The sequence below is a fragment of the Hippopotamus amphibius genome, chromosome 13, assembly GCF_030028045.1.
Source record: "Hippopotamus amphibius kiboko isolate mHipAmp2 chromosome 13, mHipAmp2.hap2, whole genome shotgun sequence".
In the NCBI taxonomy this organism is placed as follows: domain Eukaryota; kingdom Metazoa; phylum Chordata; class Mammalia; order Artiodactyla; family Hippopotamidae; genus Hippopotamus; species Hippopotamus amphibius.
In genome coordinates this window covers 34,428,215-34,448,537 of record NC_080198.1, presented here as the reverse complement: position 1 = coordinate 34,448,537, position 20,323 = coordinate 34,428,215, and the positions used below count along the sequence as shown (strand labels likewise).

General features: G+C 49.9%; 1 protein-coding gene across 6 annotated transcripts in view; it reads left to right on the top strand.

Annotated features, from left to right (window-relative positions):
* Positions 1-20,323, top strand: part of CACNA1D (calcium voltage-gated channel subunit alpha1 D) — a 309,818-nt gene that overhangs the window by 222,381 nt on the left and 67,114 nt on the right. For 5 of the 6 annotated variants that reach the window (XM_057705786.1, XM_057705785.1, XM_057705783.1 and 2 more), the window contains 12 exons: positions 2,018-2,138; positions 4,782-4,896; positions 5,379-5,448; positions 6,298-6,364; positions 7,107-7,254; positions 9,351-9,480; positions 13,062-13,121; positions 15,242-15,348; positions 16,948-17,035; positions 17,846-17,953; positions 18,040-18,092; positions 19,475-19,621. In XM_057705786.1, coding sequence (XP_057561769.1) covers positions 2,018-2,138; positions 4,782-4,896; positions 5,379-5,448; positions 6,298-6,364; positions 7,107-7,254; positions 9,351-9,480; positions 13,062-13,121; positions 15,242-15,348; positions 16,948-17,035; positions 17,846-17,953; positions 18,040-18,092; positions 19,475-19,621 — 1,214 coding nt within the window. The remainder of the gene's footprint in view (positions 1-2,017; positions 2,139-4,781; positions 4,897-5,378; positions 5,449-6,297; positions 6,365-7,106; positions 7,255-9,350; positions 9,481-13,061; positions 13,122-15,241; positions 15,349-16,947; positions 17,036-17,845; positions 17,954-18,039; positions 18,093-19,474; positions 19,622-20,323) is intronic. The other variant, XM_057705781.1, reaches the window with a different exon arrangement.

The window sequence follows — 20,323 nt, the reverse complement described above, 5'->3', positions numbered from 1 at the left end:
TTATGCAGAGAAAGGACTGCTCAGGCCCTAATGCTTTGGTGTATAGTCAGAGGAATCAGGGTGATTAAAGAGTTGGGACAGCTTTCTGTCCCTTTGTTGTCCTCCCTCACGTGACGTAATGGGGACACACAGACTCTGAGGATATCTGTGCTGTTGGGGCCTTTGCGGGCATCGGGCTGAGAAGGGAGCCCCGGTGTTAGAGGTTCACAGGTGGCCCTGCACTCAGAGGCCCAGCCTCTGCACCCCGCCTGGTTCTAAGCTGAGATGTCCCAAACCTCCTCCCTGTGTATTGTGAACTGAAGCCCTTCCTTAGACAGAGCCCGGAAGGTAAATTTAAAAGAACCATCTGCCCAGCCAAAAAAACAAAAAACAAAAACAAGCCCATCTGCCCTTGTTGCTTTTCACGTGTGATGCCAGCAGCAAGCCCTGCAGGAGAGGTGGGAAGGCCTGGCGGGAGGGGCAGTGGACATGGACGTCCCATGGTGGCTCTTCCAGTTCTAAGCTCCGTGACCTTGGAAAGTCACTATTTTCTGAAAAATGAGAGCCTGGAGGGAATGATCTCTAAGGTTCTTTCCTACTTGGACATTTTGAAGTGAATGGAATTACTGTCGCTGCTCTAGACTTGGCCTATAGCAATATAGTATCATGTAACTCAGTTTTTTGAATTAAACTTAATTTTTGGCCACTGATGAGTCATTCTTTTTTTTTTTTTTTGATACTTTCAGAGAAACCTGCATGGTGGTTGCTGTTTTTGCAGTACGTGTGTATGGCACAAAATTCAAATGTTAGAAAAGCATGTAAAGTAACAAGTCTCCCTCTCACTCAGCCACCACTTTCTCCTTGTCAGAAGCAGCCACCATCAAGCAGATTCTTCTGTATTCTCCCAGTATATTCACTCAGATGTGAATAAGTGTACCCCCCTGCCTGCCTACCTACAGGTGAATTTACGCAGATGCTAGCTCATTCTACATGCCTTTTTTCATCTTTCTTTTTAACACCTAAAGTGTCCTTAAGGACCTTCCTTATTGGTCCATAAAAAGCTGCCTCCTCCTTTTCAATGCTGCCTACGTTTTGTGGTGTGAATGTGCCCAAAGTCACAGATCCAGCCCCCTGCTGACAGATATTTCACTGTGTCTGACCTTGGCTGAGTGGCTGACCTTGAACATCATGGGGCACTCGTGTGAGAGTGGAGCTGTAGGGTAAATTCTCCTAGGTGGAATTGCTGGTTTAAAGGGCGTGTGTCCATTTTCAACTCTGACGCTCTTGCCCAAGTGTTCTCTTTAAAGCTGTTCATCCTCCACTGATGGGGTGTGGGCACCGCCCGTTGCCTTACTCCCTTTCACCATAGTGAGTGTTCAAACATTTTGATTACCGCCAGTCTGGTAGATGAAAATAGTATTTCAGCATAGTTTTAATTGATATTACTCTTCTCAGGAGTGATGTTGAATGTCTTTGCATGTGACCAGGAGCTATTTATAGTTTCTTTTCTGTGATTTGCTTTAACTTTTCAGACCATTTGCCAAATTTCTATTTGGTTGTGATTCACATCATAGATATAATTTCCCATTTTCCCCAGTTGATTAGCCATGATGAATACGAGGCAGCAGTTAAAAAGAATGAAATGACCCTATGACACAGAGAGTCTCCAGAGTATACTGTTGAGTGGGGAAAAAAAAGTCTCTGAGTGTATATATACATGTTTAAATGCACAGACAAAGGTCCTGGAGAGACACACCAACAGCATGCCCCTGGGGAGGGGACTGAATGGGCTGGGGTGTGGTCAAAGGTACACAAGTCTTAACGTGGGATGCTATTTTATTTTCACCGGAAGAGTTGTTACATATTCGTGTGATTAAGCACAATGTTTTGAAGACGATAGGATAACAGATGCATTTGTTCAGTGCAAACTGAACTGTGAAAGGCAGCTTACACCGGACAGGGCAGCCCCCAGAAGCTCCGGGAGGACTGTGGGAATTGTGAGTCCGCCTGCCCGCTGATCCCCGTTTTGGCTTCTTAGATCCTGACAGGCGAGGACTGGAATGCTGTGATGTATGACGGCATCATGGCGTACGGGGGCCCGTCGTCTTCGGGAATGATCGTCTGCATCTACTTCATCATCCTGTTCATTTGCGGTAACTGTATCCTTTGGGCTGCCCGGGGCCGCCTTGCTGTCACTGCCTGTTCGCTGTCCTCCTCTCTGAGCTGCCCTGTGGCGGTGGCGGTAGCCGTTGTGGCGGGGAGCTGAGTGCCCCTCACCTCACTCCTGTGCCCTCCTTGTCTGTTGTTGGGACAGCACAGGAGAAGCAGAGCCTCAGGCTTTGAGGACCGAGAGCAGCTACGGGAGGGAGCCTGAGACGGTGCGTGGGCTGCGCCAGTGGTCACCCACTCGGCGTGACATCATGTCTCCTGTACAGGTCCCAAGGGATGGCTTAGGGCAAAGCCGTGTTCTCCGGGCCATCACCCTTGAGAGGGTAGGGAGGAAAAATGTCCCTCTAGCTTCTAGGTTCTTTTGGCTGGCTAATACTCAAATTGATGCAAGACAGATTAACAGGAGGAAAACCAATTTAATTTCATACAGCATCCCTTGAGCTGTTTTCCCCTTCCATCTTCTCTGGCTTGTTAGTGAATTTTCTTCAGGGTGGAAAGCCCACTGTAAACCGGTGGGGACAATGCTTTGTTTTTCACTGTAACCTACGGAAGTCCCTCTTTCCACACAGAGAAATCCTAGTAGCCCCTCATGCAGCTCCAGCAGCCCTGCTGCAGGGAGGCCCCCTGCCCAACCCCCACCGGGAGGGGAGTCCTCCTGCGAGGTTCTCTGACGCTGGGTCCTGCTGGAGTTTGGGGTGGCGTTTCTCCGTCTTCCCAACTAGAGGGTAAGCTTCTTGAGTCAGCGATCTTTTTGTGTTTGCATCTCTTGTGGCTTAGACCTCAGGGTCGTGCACAGTCTGCCCTTGGCCAGTGTTGGTTAAATGAATGGTATTTTCTTTTTCTGCTCTCCTCGTAATTAATTCTTTCGGCTCCAGCCATATACTGGCCCCGATCTGCAGAGAAGTAGTCCCTGGCCACTTTCCAGTTAGATGTTGTGTTATCTTTGTAGCACGTGTATCACTCTCTGAAACCCTTAGTTTATGTTTTGTCTCCCCTGACTAAAATAGATGCCACTTGGGAGCTGGGACTCCATCCTGTCTTGTTTCCTCCCATGTCCCCAGCACCTAGAGCGATGCCTGACACGTCGGAGGTGCTTGACAGATATTTTCAAATAAAATCCACAGCACACCTCTGTGGAGGAGGGTTTGGTGGGTAATGGTTTTAAAAACAGATAATGGGTGTTTGCTTTTGGAAACCGTCTGTTACAAACTTGTAAGATTTTGCTGTGGTTTGTTATTCTGGATGTGCTTTCTACTACGTAAAAGAGTCTAGTGTCATGGTAAGATTAGAAGTGCAGTATTTCTCCATTGCGAGCGTTAGTAGAGATTCTCAGTGCAGTTATTCCCAGCACTAATCATTTTCTGAGCCCTGATTACCCCACGTCCGTCCGAGGAGAGCTTGTGTTGCCAAGCCATCGCCCAGCCCAGGACAAACTGCTTCCCCAGGCTCACTGCAGCTCCGTTTAAAAAATAATCCTGCTGTATCAAAGGTGTTTTGGAAGTCTTAATGGAATCCACTCACATGTCTATCCTCTTTAAAGATTTGAATAGGTTAGTCAAGCGTGACATCCCTTGGAAGGCTGCTCATTATCAGTGCCTTGTTAGGTGATGTTTATTGACATGTTCATCCACCCACCTGAGAGTTCAGATCGCGCCGGGCGTGTGGGCCTCTCCTGTCTCGGGGTCGCTGGGCTCCTGTTGTCTTGCATGCAGATGGCCGTGCGTCAGCCAGAGGGACGCATCAGTCAGAGCAGGGAGTCGTCTTGACCTATTTAGTGCCCTCTGATCCCTGTGCTTCTCCAAAATGTACTTAACTCCTAACTAGTAAGAACCAGGCATCTTCTGACTTGGGAACCTTATTCAGAATATTTTTTTCATTCATTCAAGGAAACCACACATACAACATTATAGTAAGAGCCAAAAATCTGGTAACTTGTTCAGTGACCTAACTTTTTACTGTTTGCAAAAATAAAATTCAACCACAACTGTCTAAGATATAGGCACCGTGGGACAATGCAGAAGAATAGTCCGGCACCATCTGGCAGTCAGGCAGTCGTGCTGGAATCAGTAAGTGCTTGTGGGATGAATGAATGAACCAGGTATTCGCAGACTGGGAAGGTCACTTCAAATGAGAAAGGCTCAGATTGCCTTGTGCAGTGGGATCATCATTTGAATGATGTGTAATCTTCCATGGGGTCTTATTTTGGAAAGCACACCCCAGAGAGATATGTTATGGGCGTGTGTATTTTAAAAGAAAGAAAACAAAATGAATAAAGCGAAATGCAAAGTGCATAGAAACACCACACTTAGGTTATAGATGGTTTTATACCTAGATGTATAAACACACACATACTTGTGCAGAAGCACACACATGCACGCATGTGAAGGGAAATGTTGGTGGTAGGTTTTCATGAGTTTGGGTGAATCTTAATTTTGCTTTTGGCCAGCTTATCTTCTATAGGTTCTAGTTCTGTTTGAAAAAATGGGACTCTTGTCTCCTAGACCAAGGGAATATAGCACTAGGGGACAGTCACCTGTCACCAGCCTCCAGAACACAGGGGTGTGACATTGCTATTGTTGGCCATGTGTAGCTGCATTTAGAACCATGCTGTATCCTTAACGTTTTCAAATTAGATATTCTACTGAATGTCTTCTTGGCCATTGCTGTAGACAATTTGGCTGATGCTGAAAGTTTGAATACTGCTCAGAAAGAGGAAGCTGAAGAAAAGGAAAGGAAAAAGATTGCCAGGTAACCCCATTTTCACCTGGGGGGTTTGCTGAGGGTTTGACCCGGGGAGCCATTCGTAGGTGGGGCCTGGCAGGGCTCCCGGCTGCATAGCAGCTGCAGCTCCTGTGCTGCGCGACCAAAAAGAATGGAATCTTGGGCAGAACCCAGGCCCTTGGCACTCATTCCCTTGAAGTCTCAGAATAGGGGTCACATGTCTCCAGCTTTAAAGAATCGCTGCAGTTACTTTTGGCATCATAAAATGAATGATGCGTTCAATGCTGATTTGCTCCTGGATGAGAATTTTAATAAGAAGATCTGTGTAATGAATCCTGAGGTGAACAGGAAGCTCCGGGTGTGGGTTGTGCCGCGTTCATGCTGTTAGGGTTGTTTCCAATTAAATTCTGTCCTTCACTGGGCCACTGTTGGTTCAGAATCCTGATGAGCTTTTGTATACAAAACAGGCTGGTTACTTGGTTTCTTTTGTTCCCTCCTCTTCTCTGTAGAAAAGAAAGCCTGGAAAATAAAAAGAACAACAAACCAGAAGTCAACCAGATAGCCAACAGTGACAACAAGGTATATGCTACATTCTCTGCTTTGTTTCAGAATGATTCAGTTGATATTGCCACAAATGTACCCTTTATGCCATGATGGTGTTGTGTGTGATATTTTGGAGTGAAAGTGTGGCACCCCATCACAGACGCTGGCTTTCCAGGGGGGGTCTGAGGCACTTAGCTGGTTGTTAACTGTATTTCACCAGAGAACTGGTGTGACACATATTGCATTGGTTTGACCGCTTATTTTCGCTTGATTGGAATGGTGTGGTCAGACCTGACCTGTATCAGTATCTTCTCAGTGGGGTTTAAAGTCAAGGGTTGCTGATAGATATCTGTCCCCAGAGGGGTTCTCAGGATCAGAGGGTCTGGGCGCTCAGGGCCCTACTGTGAAACTTCGTGCATTGTGTCAGCTCTGGATGTCTCATTAATTTGTTCATTTATTCATTGAGGCAGTACGTAATTTTTCAATGGTGACTATGTGTCAGATACTGCATCAGGAATGGCCAAGACCAGCGAGGTCTCTGCTTACGTGGGTCTCACAGTCTGGCAGGGAGGCAGGAATCTATAAGGTAGTTCTCATGTAACGTGTGTGCCAGTGCTAAGAGAGGAAGAGGCATGGGTGGTGCTGGCTGTCCATGGCTGGGTAGGGATTACATCAGTTTTCTCCCATCTGCCCTCAGACCTTCTGTCTTAAGCAGAGTCGTCATCTGGGGGCACCTGATGTCCCAGTACGTTCACATCCAGCACACACTTTGGATACAACTTCTCTGCCCCATGCTGAACGGCGAGGTTGAGTCTTTTCTTGCCCCCTCTTGAGTACATTTAAGTCAGAGTCTCCCTTCCTCCCAAGACCTCTCTGTCTTCCCAGGTTACCATCGATGACTACCGAGAAGAGGATGAGGACAAGGACCCCTACCCGCCTTGTGATGTGCCAGGTATGTGGCAGAGGCCAGAGACAGGCTTTGAGCTCAAGAGTGATGTGGCTTTGCTCTCGCTCTGATCAGGGGCCGAGTCTGGCTGGCCGGCCCAGCTGGGCACACGCGGGGTTGCTGAGGCTGCCGAGGCCAAGGGACCAGTCCTCTTGTGGGCCGGTTAGCTCTGCTTTTTCTCGCGGTTGCGGGCAGCTTATATAACCCAGGCTCCAGGTGGTGGGGAGAGAACGTGTAGGTGGAGCAGAGCAAGCCCAGCCTGGGCTGGGATGTCTCTCTAGGAGGAGGCCAGTTATCAACACTCACCTGATACTTTCATCTTGACTGAGGCTTTTACTGGCTGATGTAGGAAGGACTGTGGAGTCAGGGAGCCTGGGGGACTTTGTGTGACTTGCAGTGCCACACAGTTTTTCAGGCTGAAGCTGAGCACGGAGGTAACTGGGGGAGCAGTGAGGTGCTGGGGGAGTGGCAGTGAGAATCCCACTGCTGCCACCTTCACCTGTACTCAGATCTTAAACTGCTGGGGGCCTCATTCCCACAACTGCACACGCTCACCAGATGGGCACACTTCTCAGACCCCGTCCAAGCCCACACGCTCTCAGTTCATGTTTGGAAGGGTTTTGATTAATGTAAGTTGGTAGAGGATGTTAAAGTTTAAGCCAGATTTTCATGTGAAATTGAGAATGATCATTCAAACCCCAATGCAATCTTTATTTCATGCCTATAAAAAACAGTGTCTCCTTTAAAGTAGGTGAAGAGGAAGAGGAGGAGGAAGAGGATGAACCTGAGGTTCCTGCTGGCCCCCGTCCTCGCAGAATCTCTGAGTTGAACATGAAAGAGAAAATCGCCCCCATCCCCGAAGGGAGTGCTTTCTTCATTCTTAGCAAGACCAACCCGTAAATATCCCCTCTCTCGTTGCACGGCTGCCCCGTCTCACCCAGGACCCTACAGGTTGCTTGAGGGTGGCTGGGGATGGGGTGAGGGAAGATGGTTCACGGCCCTTTTCTGCACCTGAGTGTTGGGGCCCCTGAGCCCCCTCTGACCCCTGTGCTGCTCCAGCCTTGCCTTTGCCCTCTGTTCATCTCTTCCTGTGCCTGGACCAGGGGCTGCAGGGGTGTGAGGAGGTCCTGGGAGAAGTGCTATTCCAGACTCTTCTCCCCTCAACCCCTGCACTGGGGCAGCAGTGGTGCAGTACTGTGGCTTGGTCAGAGCCCACGGCTCTGGTGTTCCAAGGGTCGTCACCTATAAAGTGTTTTCCATCCAAAGGACCCTTTCTTCACAGGGTGGGGTCTTCTGTTAAGATACTGTGGGGGATGAGGATTTTGACCAACTTCTGCAGAGCATCTTCACCCGGAGATCCAGTTTAGTGGATCACTCCGTCCTATTGAGTTTGACGGCGGTAAAGTAATCCTGCTCAGTGATATTTTATAGGTGGTAGCCATTCAGTTCAGCTCCCTGATATCCTACTTAAAATAGCATTTCTCCTGTTAGAATGATCAGGTGCTCACCAGGAGTATGGTAGTTACTCACAAGTACCGTAAGAGGAAGGTGTATGTTTACTAGCTGGTTTCTAGGTTTTAAATCATCTGGGAAGGCGTGAAATGCCAGGGGGAATAGATGGCTCCCGGAAAGGTTTCTAGAATTGCAGAAGCAGTTCTGGGCTGTCAGAGAAGAACTCTGTAAATTCACAGGCTCCAGGGAGACCCAGGTGGGAAGCAAGGGGGCTGCAGTCCTTACAGACTTGAAGACTGGACAGTGGTCTTTATAGCTCATGATTGTTGACAGTTGGGGTATCTCTTTTAAAAGGTATTCAAGCTGACTCACTGACACCTATAGCTCACTGCGTCTGCTTATATTGGAGGGATGGATTGATTTTCCTCCAAGGCTTTGAGCACTCCTGCCCTCACAGCACTGGAAGGCCTTCCCTAGCTGCTGAAGGCTTGCAGGCCTTCCAGGGACCATGCCCCAGGATTAAGCAGCCCCAAAAGGGAAGATTTGAAGCAAGGGGTCACCTTCATATAAAGTTGACTCTAGTTTTTAAAGTGAAAAAAACTTTTCAAAGGAAAACCTGCATATATGCTATAGACAAAAAAAAAAATCTTTAAGCTTTGACGTCAAATATTGAGGTTAAGGGAAATCGGGCACTAACTACACAAACTGGCCTGTGGTACAGCAGGAGCATCAGGGAAGGCTCGGAGGGCCCGCGGAGCCATTGTGAGAGCCAGGGCTGGGGTGCCGGGCACACCCTGCCCACCCTTGCTTCACAGGACCACAGCAGCCTGTGATGGTTTCATCACAGGGCACAGTCACATCCTTGTAAGATTCTTCCATGATGGCGTCACTTTCACTTTACTTCCTCGCTTCCAACGGTCATGGTTTGATGCAGCCCGACTGCCGGGATTGCTCCCGTCCTTTGTGAGCTGTCGGGGTGAGCCCTGACCTTGGTGTCTGTTCCAAGGCAGGGAAAGGGAGCAGCTGGGCTTCACGTTACGGTGGGACAACGTCACCGTCAGACCTGGATTGGAAATCTGCCCCTCGTCCCTGGTCGCCGGGTCACATTTTTTTGTTTGTTTTTGGCCGCACCATGCAGCGTGTGGGATTTTAGTTCCCCAAGCAGGGATCTAACCCCAGCGCTTGGCAATGAGAGAGCCGAGTCCTAACCACTGGACCTCCGGGGAATTCCCGCAGCTGGGTCACCTTGAGAAAGCTCTTTCACAGGCTGAAGCCTCATTTCTTCACCTTTGGAAGGACCGGGTGCCCGCTTTTACGGGCTCAGTGAATGGTCTCCGTGGCGTGTCCACACAGAACCCTCGGGGTCTGCGTTCCTGGAGTTTCCAGGGGCTGATGGTCCGGTGGTTCCGTTTGCTGGGTGGGGGCTTGGGCGGCACGGGGACGGCAGTCCTCCGCCTGCTCCGTCCCCGTGGAGGGGCCTCGGCACGCTGAGGGCGCCGGCCCTTCTGGGGCTGCTTCCATGCGGCGGCTTTCCCCGCAGGATCCGCGTGGGCTGCCACAAGCTCATCAACCACCACATCTTCACCAACCTCATCCTCGTCTTCATCATGCTGAGCAGCGCCGCCCTCGCGGCCGAGGACCCCATCCGCAGCCACTCCTTCCGGAACACGGTAAGCCTCCCGCGAGGACGGCGGGGCGGGGGTCCCCGGGTCAGTGCTGGCTCTCAGGCAGGGGCCGCGTCCACAGAGCGCCTGCAGGGGCCACGAGGGTAGACGCTCGAGTGGGCCTCTCGTTCACCTGCAGGCATTTTGTTTCAGGTTTGTCAGTGCCAGAGAGGTTCCGTTTTATGGGCACAAACCTTAATTGAATCACATATGCTACACCTCGTTTCAGATACTCCGCGGTAACTGAGTGTATCCAGGGGCCCTTCTTCTCTGCCTCTCCGTTCCTTGCTGCCAATGTTTTGGTCCCTCTTTTCCCCTCACGGGTCAAATGCACATGCATACCTATTTGGAGATTTCTGCCTGGTGGCAGCATCCAGCAGGAGAGAAGGTGAAATTAAAACCAGATGTGCCACACACCCAGGAACTCTTATTTAGGGGCAGCAGGAAGACTTATCTTATATGGACTTAAATTCACAAATCTACTGGGTTCTTTTAGTGACGAGAAATACAAGTTAGGGAGATGACAGATGCGGACCTGAAGGGTTCAGTGGAGAAGAACTAAGTTTTGGTTAGTTTGGGGCAGGAGGTGGCTTTACAAAGAAAACAAGCAGAGGGTTTAGTCTTCCATTGGTAGTCAGGGCTGGTACCCTTGCCCAGCATCTATGTTGGGCAGAGACGGATCCCTAATTCAGCTCCTACCTGAGCAGTTCAGTCTCAGCAGGTTGCCTGTCAGCACTGTGAACAGTCCGGAGGTGAGACAGCTTCAGGAGACGGTAGCCTGTTGACTGCCCGGCCTCGATACTGTAGTGCAGTTTCAGGTGATCTCACAGAACGCCGCCAAGGGAGGGAGGCCCACAAGTGTGTGAGGCCGTCAGGGGTCGCTGCCCTGCCTGGTTGGTACCTCTTTCTGTACATGAGATTTTTAGAGATTTGTGGATTTGGACAGATCACCAGATCAGTGCCCCATGATTTCAGTTGTGACAACCAAGCCCTGTGTTGTCTTTCCATTTCCAGTGCTCTTGGTTTGAAACCTGGCAGATTGCTGAGACACAGGCACCCTGATACGAAGATTAAAAGATCTTCCCCTCAAAGCGTGTGTGGGTGATGTAGAGATGAAGGCCCTGAGCCTGTCTCAGTCTGCACTCAGGGGTTAGGGCTTTTGTTAAGATTCTCGAGGCTGTCTCTGTCTAAATGCTCAGGCGGAACAAGGCCTGTGGTGTCACTGGTTCCATCATAAAGATGAGACACAAGGGGGGAAGCTGTTTGGGAAAAAAATACCATTATGTGATGGACTAGATCAGAAGTTAGTCCCAGAACACAGGTTGACAGAGAGTTAATTTACATGGGGGCCTCATGTTCTCATTTTTTATTGTAATTACTTCCCCATGGGTTTGTTTCCCCACCACTTTCCCCAAGAATATTACTGTTCTTCTTTAATATGTATGTATGTCTTGCTTTTAGAATACCACAGTGTTTTTATTTGACTGTGGTCAGAACACCTACCATGAGATTTTCCTTAACACGTTTTTAAGGATACAAGACAGCATCCTTAACCCTGGGCACAGTGTTGGATAGCAGATCTCCAGAACTCACCTTGTATGACGGAAATTTTTTTTTCCATTTTATTTATTTATTAATTATTATTTTTTTGGGGGTACACCAAGTTCAGTCATCTGTTTTTATACACATATCCCCGTATTCCCTCCCTTGACTCCCCTCCACCCTCCCCGTCCCAGTCCTCTAAGGCATCATCCATCCTCGAGTTGAACTCCCTTTGTTATACAGCAACTTCCCACTGGCTATCTGTTTTACAGTTGGTAGTATATATATGTCTGTGCTACTCTCTCACTTCATCTCAGCTTCCCCTTCACTCCCCCCCCCCCCAAACCTCGAGTTCTCCAGTCCATTCTCTGCATCTGCGTCCTTGTTCTTGTCTTGTTGTGTGACGGAAATTTTATCCCCATGTCCACCTCCCCCAGCCCCTGACAACCACCATTCTGCTTGCTGTCTGTGGTTTGACTACTTTAGATACTAGATGTAACTGGAATCATGCAATACTTATTTTTAAACCTTAGCTGAGTTTTTAGTGAAAAAGAGAAAGGAGGCAGAGCGAGGAAAGAATGACCTGAATTCGAGAGCTTTGACCCTGGGTACCAGGCTGAGTTGTCGGCAGCTGCGTCTTTCTTGGCTACCCACGTGCTTTCAACATGCACAGACCTACTGGGACCTCAGAGGGGTTAAGGAGGAGGGGCAGGGTTCCCTGTGGGCAGCGTTGGTAGTGTACTGGGAGAGACCTTTCACTGGCCGGCCAGAAACACAGACACACGGACGTGTTCCAGCAAAATGTATAAATCCCCAAATGGAAACAGTTTGGAAAATGAATCCTACTGTCTGAAGTGAGAACTTCAGCGAAGATGGCTAGCCTGTGAAGCAGAGGCCCTCGCCTGAGTGTAACAGCAGTAAGGACTGCCCTGGGGTGGGTCCTGTATGGACACAGCAGGGCCTGTGGCTCTTGACTGGCATCTCGGAGGCCTGGCTCCCTGCTCGGGGAGGCAGAGACTGCCCACGTGGCCTGAGCCCCTGTTCTCAGCATCCTTATCTGTGAAATGAACAGAGTTGGCCTGGGTGGGCTCCACGGGTTACCTTCCAGCGCCGATCTCTTCGGCTTCCCCAAAGCACAGAGCCCAGTTGTCATGTAGCTAAGCAGCCAAGATGGCCTCTTCTGCCGGCAGAGCCTCGGCTGCCGTGTTTGTGTCTGAGGATTCCCTGGGAACACCCATAGGTGAATCGACAGGCCCGCTGCTGCCCACCTGCCCACCCTCCCACCCCCCTGGCTCTGAGCAGAAGCAGGAATGCCAGAAGGGGTTAGCAGGACTCTGGTGGTTGGAAAGTAGATGGTATTTTCAGGAATGCTGATAAAGTGGCCTGGACCAATCATTCAGAGACCAAGTCAGTCTGTTCTTTGAATGGGCCCAAAAAGGGAAAAAACCTGCCTTGAGAGAGAGAGCGCAATGCTAGATGCAGAGCAGCGGGCAGGAGGAAGATGATAAATGAAACTCTTCCTTGCAGATTTATCCAGCCTGGCACGTCAGTGCAGGAAGGGTGTTTGCTCCCGGATTGAATGGGCTGGAATTGGAGGGGACACGTGGCCCCATTTGATGCCACTTAAATCTTTGTCTACATTTTCCCTCCAGTCCGAAGCTCAGCTGAATGACAGCATCTTTCATTCTACCAAAAAGACAGTTAAAAATCTGAAACGTGTGTGAGACTTATTTATCTGGTGCCACAAATAACTTATCAGCATAGTGTGCTGATGGGCAAAGGTTATTAATAAAGCGCTTTCGTAAGTGAGCCTCTGTCTGCCCAGAACACGAGGCTGGGAGGGGAGTCAGCAGGAGTGGTTACAGGAGGTAAGTATCCCCAAAGCTCTTAGCTGGACCAAGGTGGGGCCCTTTGAGCATCTCTGCGCCTTCCTCCAGGGTGGCAGCTGTATCCCGGGAGAACGGGTCTCTGACTGCATGCGGGCGTGTAGCTGTTGGGGTTGGTCCAGGTGCCCTTTTCTCATCTCCATGTGTTGTGCCTTGCAGATACTGGGTTACTTTGACTATGCTTTCACAGCCATCTTTACTGTTGAAATCCTGTTAAAGGTAATGGCTTTTTTATTGATCCTCATATAATCTAAGGCAGCGGTAGCAATAACGGTGGCAATTCTTTGTTTACCTTCCAGATGCTAGGTTATGCAGACTATGTCTTCACTGGTACTTTTGCATTTGAGATCGTTTTGAAGGTAACAGGTGCCACAGGAGTGTGTTTCAGGAGCCTACTCCTGTGTGTGACACACGGCCAAGACGCGTGACGTGCTTTTGGCTGTTTTCAGTTTTTGTCCTCTGTGATCAAACTCTACTTTTTTTTTTTTTTAAACCAATGGATTTTTTCCTGTAACCATTCAACTTGTTTTTTTCTGTTTCTTTTTAACCTTTGAATGCATGTAGGAGCTACTTTGCCTTCCTAATAGTGATTGGAAATTATATTTTGCTCCTTTTTTTACGTCCTCTGAAATTTGTCAGCTGATAACAGATACAACGCTACGTGTGAACTCTCTTCCACCCTTCCTGACATCCAAGTCAGAGGAAAAGCATTTCTCCTACGAAGGGAATGTCTCTCTTCTCATTCTTTGACTGCATTATGTTATCAGTGCCCTAAAATAGTAGCACACTATTTTCTTGCAACAGGATTTGCAAGATAATGTGGGTCTCTTTGTGTTAAGACATATCTGTTTTAATGGATGGGCTTACATTTACACAGACGAAGAGCCCCCTCTGGACAGGGTGCCGGAATGTACTGCCCATGCATGAGCTGCCAGTTGCCATGGCTGCGTGTGGTTTGTGTACTGGTTGTAAAGGCTGCCCTGGGGTGAGTTTGCTCCTGTGTACTCAGAGGTCTAGAGACCCAGAGCAGAGGGCCCAGAACCCCAGACTTGCTAAGGGGCGTGTGTCCTCTCAGTACTGGGACAGTGTGGCCTGGGACAACTGTCGGAGCAATTGCCTTCCAGTGGGGGGACAAGCTGGGAAATGAGGACTTGTAACCACATGGGGTTTTTGTGTGTGCATCTCAGGACCAAAAAACATGTATTTTAAAGTAGATTACCGTGGAATTTGGGCTCTTTACAAAATCTTCTATAAAAATGAAACCTTAGTTAACATTCCAGGTAATAGGGCATTTACTTATTTTTCTCTTTCTTTTTCTTTTTTCTTTTTTTTGTCAATAAAAATATTAGCACAAAACCAAACAACCTCTGTTTAAATCCTTGTTAAAAATCTAGACATTTGAGTTCATTTTCCTGCCTTTAGGCCAGTAAATTTGGTTGACAGTTGTCCTGAGTGAGATGCTGCCTGGGTCGGTGAGCAGATTCTACCACCATCTCCACAGTGACAGGCGTCGGAGCAGAAGGCACAGGGTGTGGGGTGCAAGGATGTTCACCTGGCCTCTGCTTCACCCTGTGCTTTTTTTTTTTTTTTTCTTTTTAAATAAGCAGTAACTCCATGTATCTTGCAGTTTTTACTCTGGAGCACTTCCTCACTAAGCTCCTTATTAAGGAAGCTCAGTGGGGCACCTGTGGTGTGGGCTCCGGGCACTCGGGGCTGTGACTGAGAGAGCAGGTGAGGTGCAGGTGACGGCTTTGGAGTCACACCTGGCACGTGCTAGAGTAGCTGGACTTGGAGGAGCCTTTAAAATGGGTGTATCACTAAGGGCCATTAGGACAGTATGGGGTCTGGGCAAATGATACAAGTTTCTACGTCAACAGAGCGTGTGAGCCTGGGGCTCAGGCACTCCTAGCCCCACTGGGAGGGCTGGGTTGGAGCAACGTGGGCTCTGCTGGGGTCTCAGAGGGTCTGGAACCGGTGATGTGTGGGGAAGTCAAGTTGTCTGGGCAGCGATTACATCCTGAGAAAGCTGGTCATGTGGACTGGCTCCTGAGAGAGAGCCTTTGGCCATCCAACAGTATATTCATATTTGAAATTTGTCATCACCGTAATAAAGTCCAAATTGGTCTCTTCGTTTAAAATGGGTTGGAAATCAGCTGTCCCCTTTCCATCTTTGAACACAGCGTTCAGTTGCTCTGCCCTGTTGGTTTACGTTTCTGGCTTCCTAATGCTCACTTGTCCATAAAGTCGTACTTTGCTTAAGATTTTCTAAAGAGCCCAGGTTTCTTGCCCCTGCAGAGAAAAAAAGGAAAACACTAAATCACTCATGATTCTGCCTATAGATGACGACTTTTGGAGCTTTCCTCCACAAAGGGGCCTTCTGCAGGAACTATTTCAACTTACTGGATATGCTGGTCGTTGGGGTATCTCTGGTGTCATTTGGGATCCAGTAAGTATTCTGGGGTGTGTGAAAGAGTATGTGTGTGTGTGTGTGTAGACACAGGACTGGTAGGCAGGAAGGTCTATGTGAGGAATTTTAACATCATTCGTAAAGCCTAGGCATCATTTTAAGGGTGGCGTTCAGTAACCTGGGAAAGCTTAATTTGCACCCCTGCCAGAATGCATTGGGACAATTCGTGTTTTCTTGTGTTTCTGTTTTTATGCCCTCTGCTGTGTTGTGCTCATTATTCTGTGTGATTTTTTTTTTTTTTCAGAAGAGGGTGAAAGAAGTCTAGACCAGGAGGGAGGGCAGCTAGGTTCTAGTCGGTTCTCCAGGGGCTGGTCCAGGGCCTGGGGGGCCCCTCTCCCGGGATCTCAGTTCCCCGTTTCTACAGGAGGGGGAGGAGGAGGAGGCCTCTCAGGCCCTTCCAGCTTGGATATTGAAGGCTTTTCTTCCTCTCCAGGATAAATCAGCTGCTATGACTTTTGGTCTCTAAAATGTTTAGCTAGAAGGGGCCAGAGCTGCAAGTCGGAGCCCAGGGCCTTTCCATGGCGTTGAGGGCATTCTGGTGGGGAATATCCCCAGCTGCCTGCCTGCCTGCCATACCTGGGCGGGGGGGTGGCAGAGGCTCCAATGGGCGCATCCAGAGGTGGCCTTGCTTTCCTGCTGACCTAGACGCACCTCTGCTCAGGTGCTGACTGGCAGTTCCCCCCGTGTGAGAGCACGTGTGCACGTGGCCTCTGAACGAAAGGTGAATGAGAGTCTGTGTCTCCCACAGAAGACCGAGGACCCCTGCCTGAAACTGCCCCGTGTTAATCCTCTCTCACTTCCCATCCGTGCCCAGTGGGAGGGAGCCATGTAGGCACAGCTTGGAAGGACAATCTCATGCGTGTCTTAGCAACTCCTAGAAGCCCCCAGCTGCGCCCGTGCCCTCCAGCTGCCGCCCCCGTCCACTGCCTCCTGAGCACGTGCTCCAGCCACTCTCAGCCACTTGCAGTGCCACACGAGCTGCAACCTCCCTCCTAGGGTCTTTGTAGGTGCTGCTCCCTCATCTGGAACCCCGTCCCCCTTTGTCTAGCTAACCCCGTACCCCCTTGGGACTCACCTGGATATCACCTCCGTGGGGCCTTCCCAGACCCCCCGAGGCGTGCTCCTCGGCTGCCTTCCCTCTGTTGTCGCCCCTACACACTGGGCTGTGGTTGCCCATCTTTCCCGCCCAACGGCGGGCTCCCTGCAGGCCAGGGAAGCCCAGCACCAGTGCCCTGCAGCGGGCCTCCGACCTTAGACAACCAGGCCGGAGCGAACAACGCGTCTCGGCCGAGTGCTGCCTAGCGTTTACATCAGGTGGAAAGAAGAAAGAAACTCCTAAAGCGCATCTTTGCTGCATTAGCTGTGTGCCTATGAGGGTCTCCGTGAGTGCGGGGGCCTGGCTCACGAGGTGCCATGGAGTGTGGGCCAGAAGGAGGAGACGCGTCCTCGTGTGTGAGCCGTGGGGAGATTAGCTCTGTTCCGCGTGGTCCCACCGTCGTTGCACTGAAGTGGCGTCCTCGTGCAGTATCATACCCACTGTAATACAGTCTGCTTGGCTTCCTCTGCTCTTTCCCTTAGATCCAGTGCCATCTCTGTTGTGAAGATTCTGAGGGTCTTAAGGGTCCTGAGGCCTCTCAGGGCGATCAACAGAGCGAAAGGACTTAAGGTTTGGATTCCTCACCAGGTTGGGCTGGCTTCCCTTGGGATTAGCTGTCATCTCTGACTTCCCTGGGCCGGGGCTGGGCTGAGGCCTGATGGATTTTCAAGTGGGCTTTGGTTTTGAAAAGGACTTTTCTAACCGATGAAGCTGCCTCTGCCAGGTGATGGTAGTGTTTTTCAACTTATTATTTTATTCACAGACTTAGAGAACAATCTTATGGTTGCCGGCGGCGGGGGGGAGATGGGGGGGCGGGTAGGGATAGATTGCGAGTTTGGGATTAACACGTACACACTGCTATATTTAAAATAAAATGCCTTTCCATGGGGGGAAGAAAAGTTATTTTTAAAAAATTTTTGTTAATTGAAGACATTTTTCTTTATTTGATTCCTGTTCACCCTCTATTTTTTTCATTATTAATGATATTCCTTTGGGTTTATTTTAGCCTGTAAATCTATTCTTGTGCAGTTTGTACAAAAGGCCAGAGCGTTTACGTTCTCCTAAGTCCTCTTGTGGGGCGCAGGGCCCTGTGGGCCTGTGTGCCAGGCAGTGCTGTACCCCATGGCATTTCTTCTAAGCTCACTGCTTCGGAGGAAACCAAGGACGTTTACAGGGCGTTCCTCCCAGGTGGCCACAAGGCACTGAGGGTAACTCCATAGGTCACTACCTGAAAAACGCAGCATCAGGGACTGTCAAGTAGGAAAATCATATAAAAATGCACGTAATCATAGAAAACCTTGGCTGGTGTTGGTTCACTCTGTGGCTAAAACAACACAGGCGAGTAACGCGCGCCTGTCCCCTCCCGCCCCGCCTCCCCAGCACGTGGTCCAGTGCGTCTTCGTGGCCATCCGGACCATCGGCAACATCATGATTGTCACCACCCTCCTCCAGTTCATGTTTGCCTGCATCGGGGTCCAGCTCTTCAAGGTACAGGGGAGGGCCTTCGAGCACGGAGCCCAGCCCATCTCTTCAGGCAGAGCCCACGTTTGACTGTCTGTCTGTTCTGTATCCAGGGAAAGTTCTATCGCTGCACAGATGAAGCCAAAAGTAACCCCGAAGAGTGCAGGTGAGTGTCCTGCAGGTGGGGGTAGGGGATTTGGAAGAACAGATAGAAAGCGTCAAGGATTCGCTCGTGCTGGCATTTCAGAAGTTTTCTTTGTGGAGGACAAGCGGCCCGAGCTCAGCTCGTGGCTGGAGAGATGGAAGAATTTTGTGTTGAGGTGAAATTCCATCACATGAAATTAACCATCTCAGACTGTACAGTTCAGCGGCGTTTCATATAGTCACATTGTGGAGGAAGCATCACCTCTGTCTAGTTCCAACGCTTTTCATCACCCTTTAAAGAGTGGACAGGTGACTTTTGATGTTTGGTATAGAATCAGTAAACTGGGGGGTGCGCCCTAAAACCTTAAACAACAATTATGAAATGCCCTCCTGAAAGCTCTCCCTACAGCCACGTACGTGGTTTTTTCCTCCAACCAGAACTTGTAGCTTAACTTGCTGGTGTTCAGGAGCCGGCCACCCTCTTCTGACAGGTCTCAGGCTGCTTCTCTCCCCTTGCTCCCATCACTCACATTTTGGCCATATTTTCATTCACAATAATGGGCAGAGGAGAGAGCCAGGTGACAAATACTCATTCCTCTTATCCCAGTGCATCCAGAAGACTGCGAAGGCAGACACGGACGCCATTGCCTGAAGTTCTGAGACCTTAGAAGCATAGACCTCCCTGTGTCCCCGTCCTTTTGAGATGTCACCAGCTGAGGCTGGGCTGCTTGCACTGAGTTCATTGGAGGTTTCTTTTCAGCATAAGATGTGGTCAGAGAGCACCAACTGCCATGTGACTGTGGCCGTGCACCTCGGGGGCCCTGTTCACACTGTGGGGTGCGGGGCGCCCGAGGAGGTGACAGCACAGCAGCCGCGTGAAGACGCCTTCCCTTTCCTCGCTAAGTCGGCCTCCTCGTCTGTGAAACAGAGACATTGGAACCCTTCCAGAAGTGAAATTCTATGAGAAATACTGTGTGCCAGCAATTATAGAATTGTTTTGGAAAGAAAACTGGGAATATTGTTAGTATAAGAGAAGGAATTTGATTAAAACTAAAATGTAGATAAGAGGATGCCTGGGCTTGTTTCCCAGAGCTGGTGGAATTCTGCGTGGCCAAGGCTTTTGGTTCTTCTTTGCACACTTTGAGCCCATTGCATGAGGGATCATTTTTGTTTGATCGCTTTCGTTTGTGATCGGGCCTGGTCGCTGTGGAGAGTACTCATGTAACTAGTCATGGCTACACAGTTATTTGAACTGTAGCATAGAAGAAACTAAATGCAGGGCAAGATACAGAGAAACGCAGTCTGTGCCACGCTTAGCCCAGTGGCCTCACGGGGGCAGGGACTGGGCAGCGTGACCGATTCCATGTCCAGCTGGGGTGACCCCCCTCTTCCTTTCCTCTCTAGGGGGCTCTTCATCCTCTACAAGGATGGGGATGTCGATAACCCTGTGGTCCGCGAGAGGATCTGGCAAAACAGCGATTTCAACTTCGACAACGTCCTCTCGGCTATGATGGCTCTGTTCACGGTCTCCACGTTCGAGGGCTGGCCCGCGTGAGTACCGAGATTGTGCGTCTCCCGGAGACGGTCCTTGCTGCTTCTCGGGCAGTCTGGGCTGAGCTCTCTCTCCTGGAGAGCGCGTCCTGCTGCTTTCCTCCAGTTTTGTAGGCCTTTCCTATGACTTTTTAACTTTGGGCCACTTATCAGTCACTTCCTGGCGCACAGGGCTCCTCTGTCTGATTAGGCCAATGATCAACCCCTGTGCGCAGCCGCCAGGGTTGAGAAGCCGGGGTGGGGGGAGGGTGGCATCTCTCAGTGGGCTCCTGGGGGGCATCCTTGGATGGGGATGGGGAGTCCCCGGAGGCCAGCTCCCGTGTCGCCTCATCGGTGAAGCTGCTATTACACTGGTCCTAAAGAGGCCCTTGATGGCGTCCCAGACTGTGCATTCATTTGTTCACTCACTCCTGGTGTTGTACTAAAATGCGCCAATATGCCACGTCTTTCACCGATGCACTCACTCGCTCATGTATAAAGTGTGCTCTCGATACCAGCTCCGTGCGACACACTGTACTAAGCCCTGTGAAAGAAACAGAGCTGTCTAGATGTGGTTTCCCCTTTCAAAGCCCACATCTAGTCAGTGTCTACTAGATGTCAAGCCAGGCAGGAGGGTCCTGGTGTGTCAGAGACATGCAGCATAGGGTCCTGAGGAATGGCTAGGATTTTAATGGGTGAAGTAAGAAAAATGGAAAGAAGGAA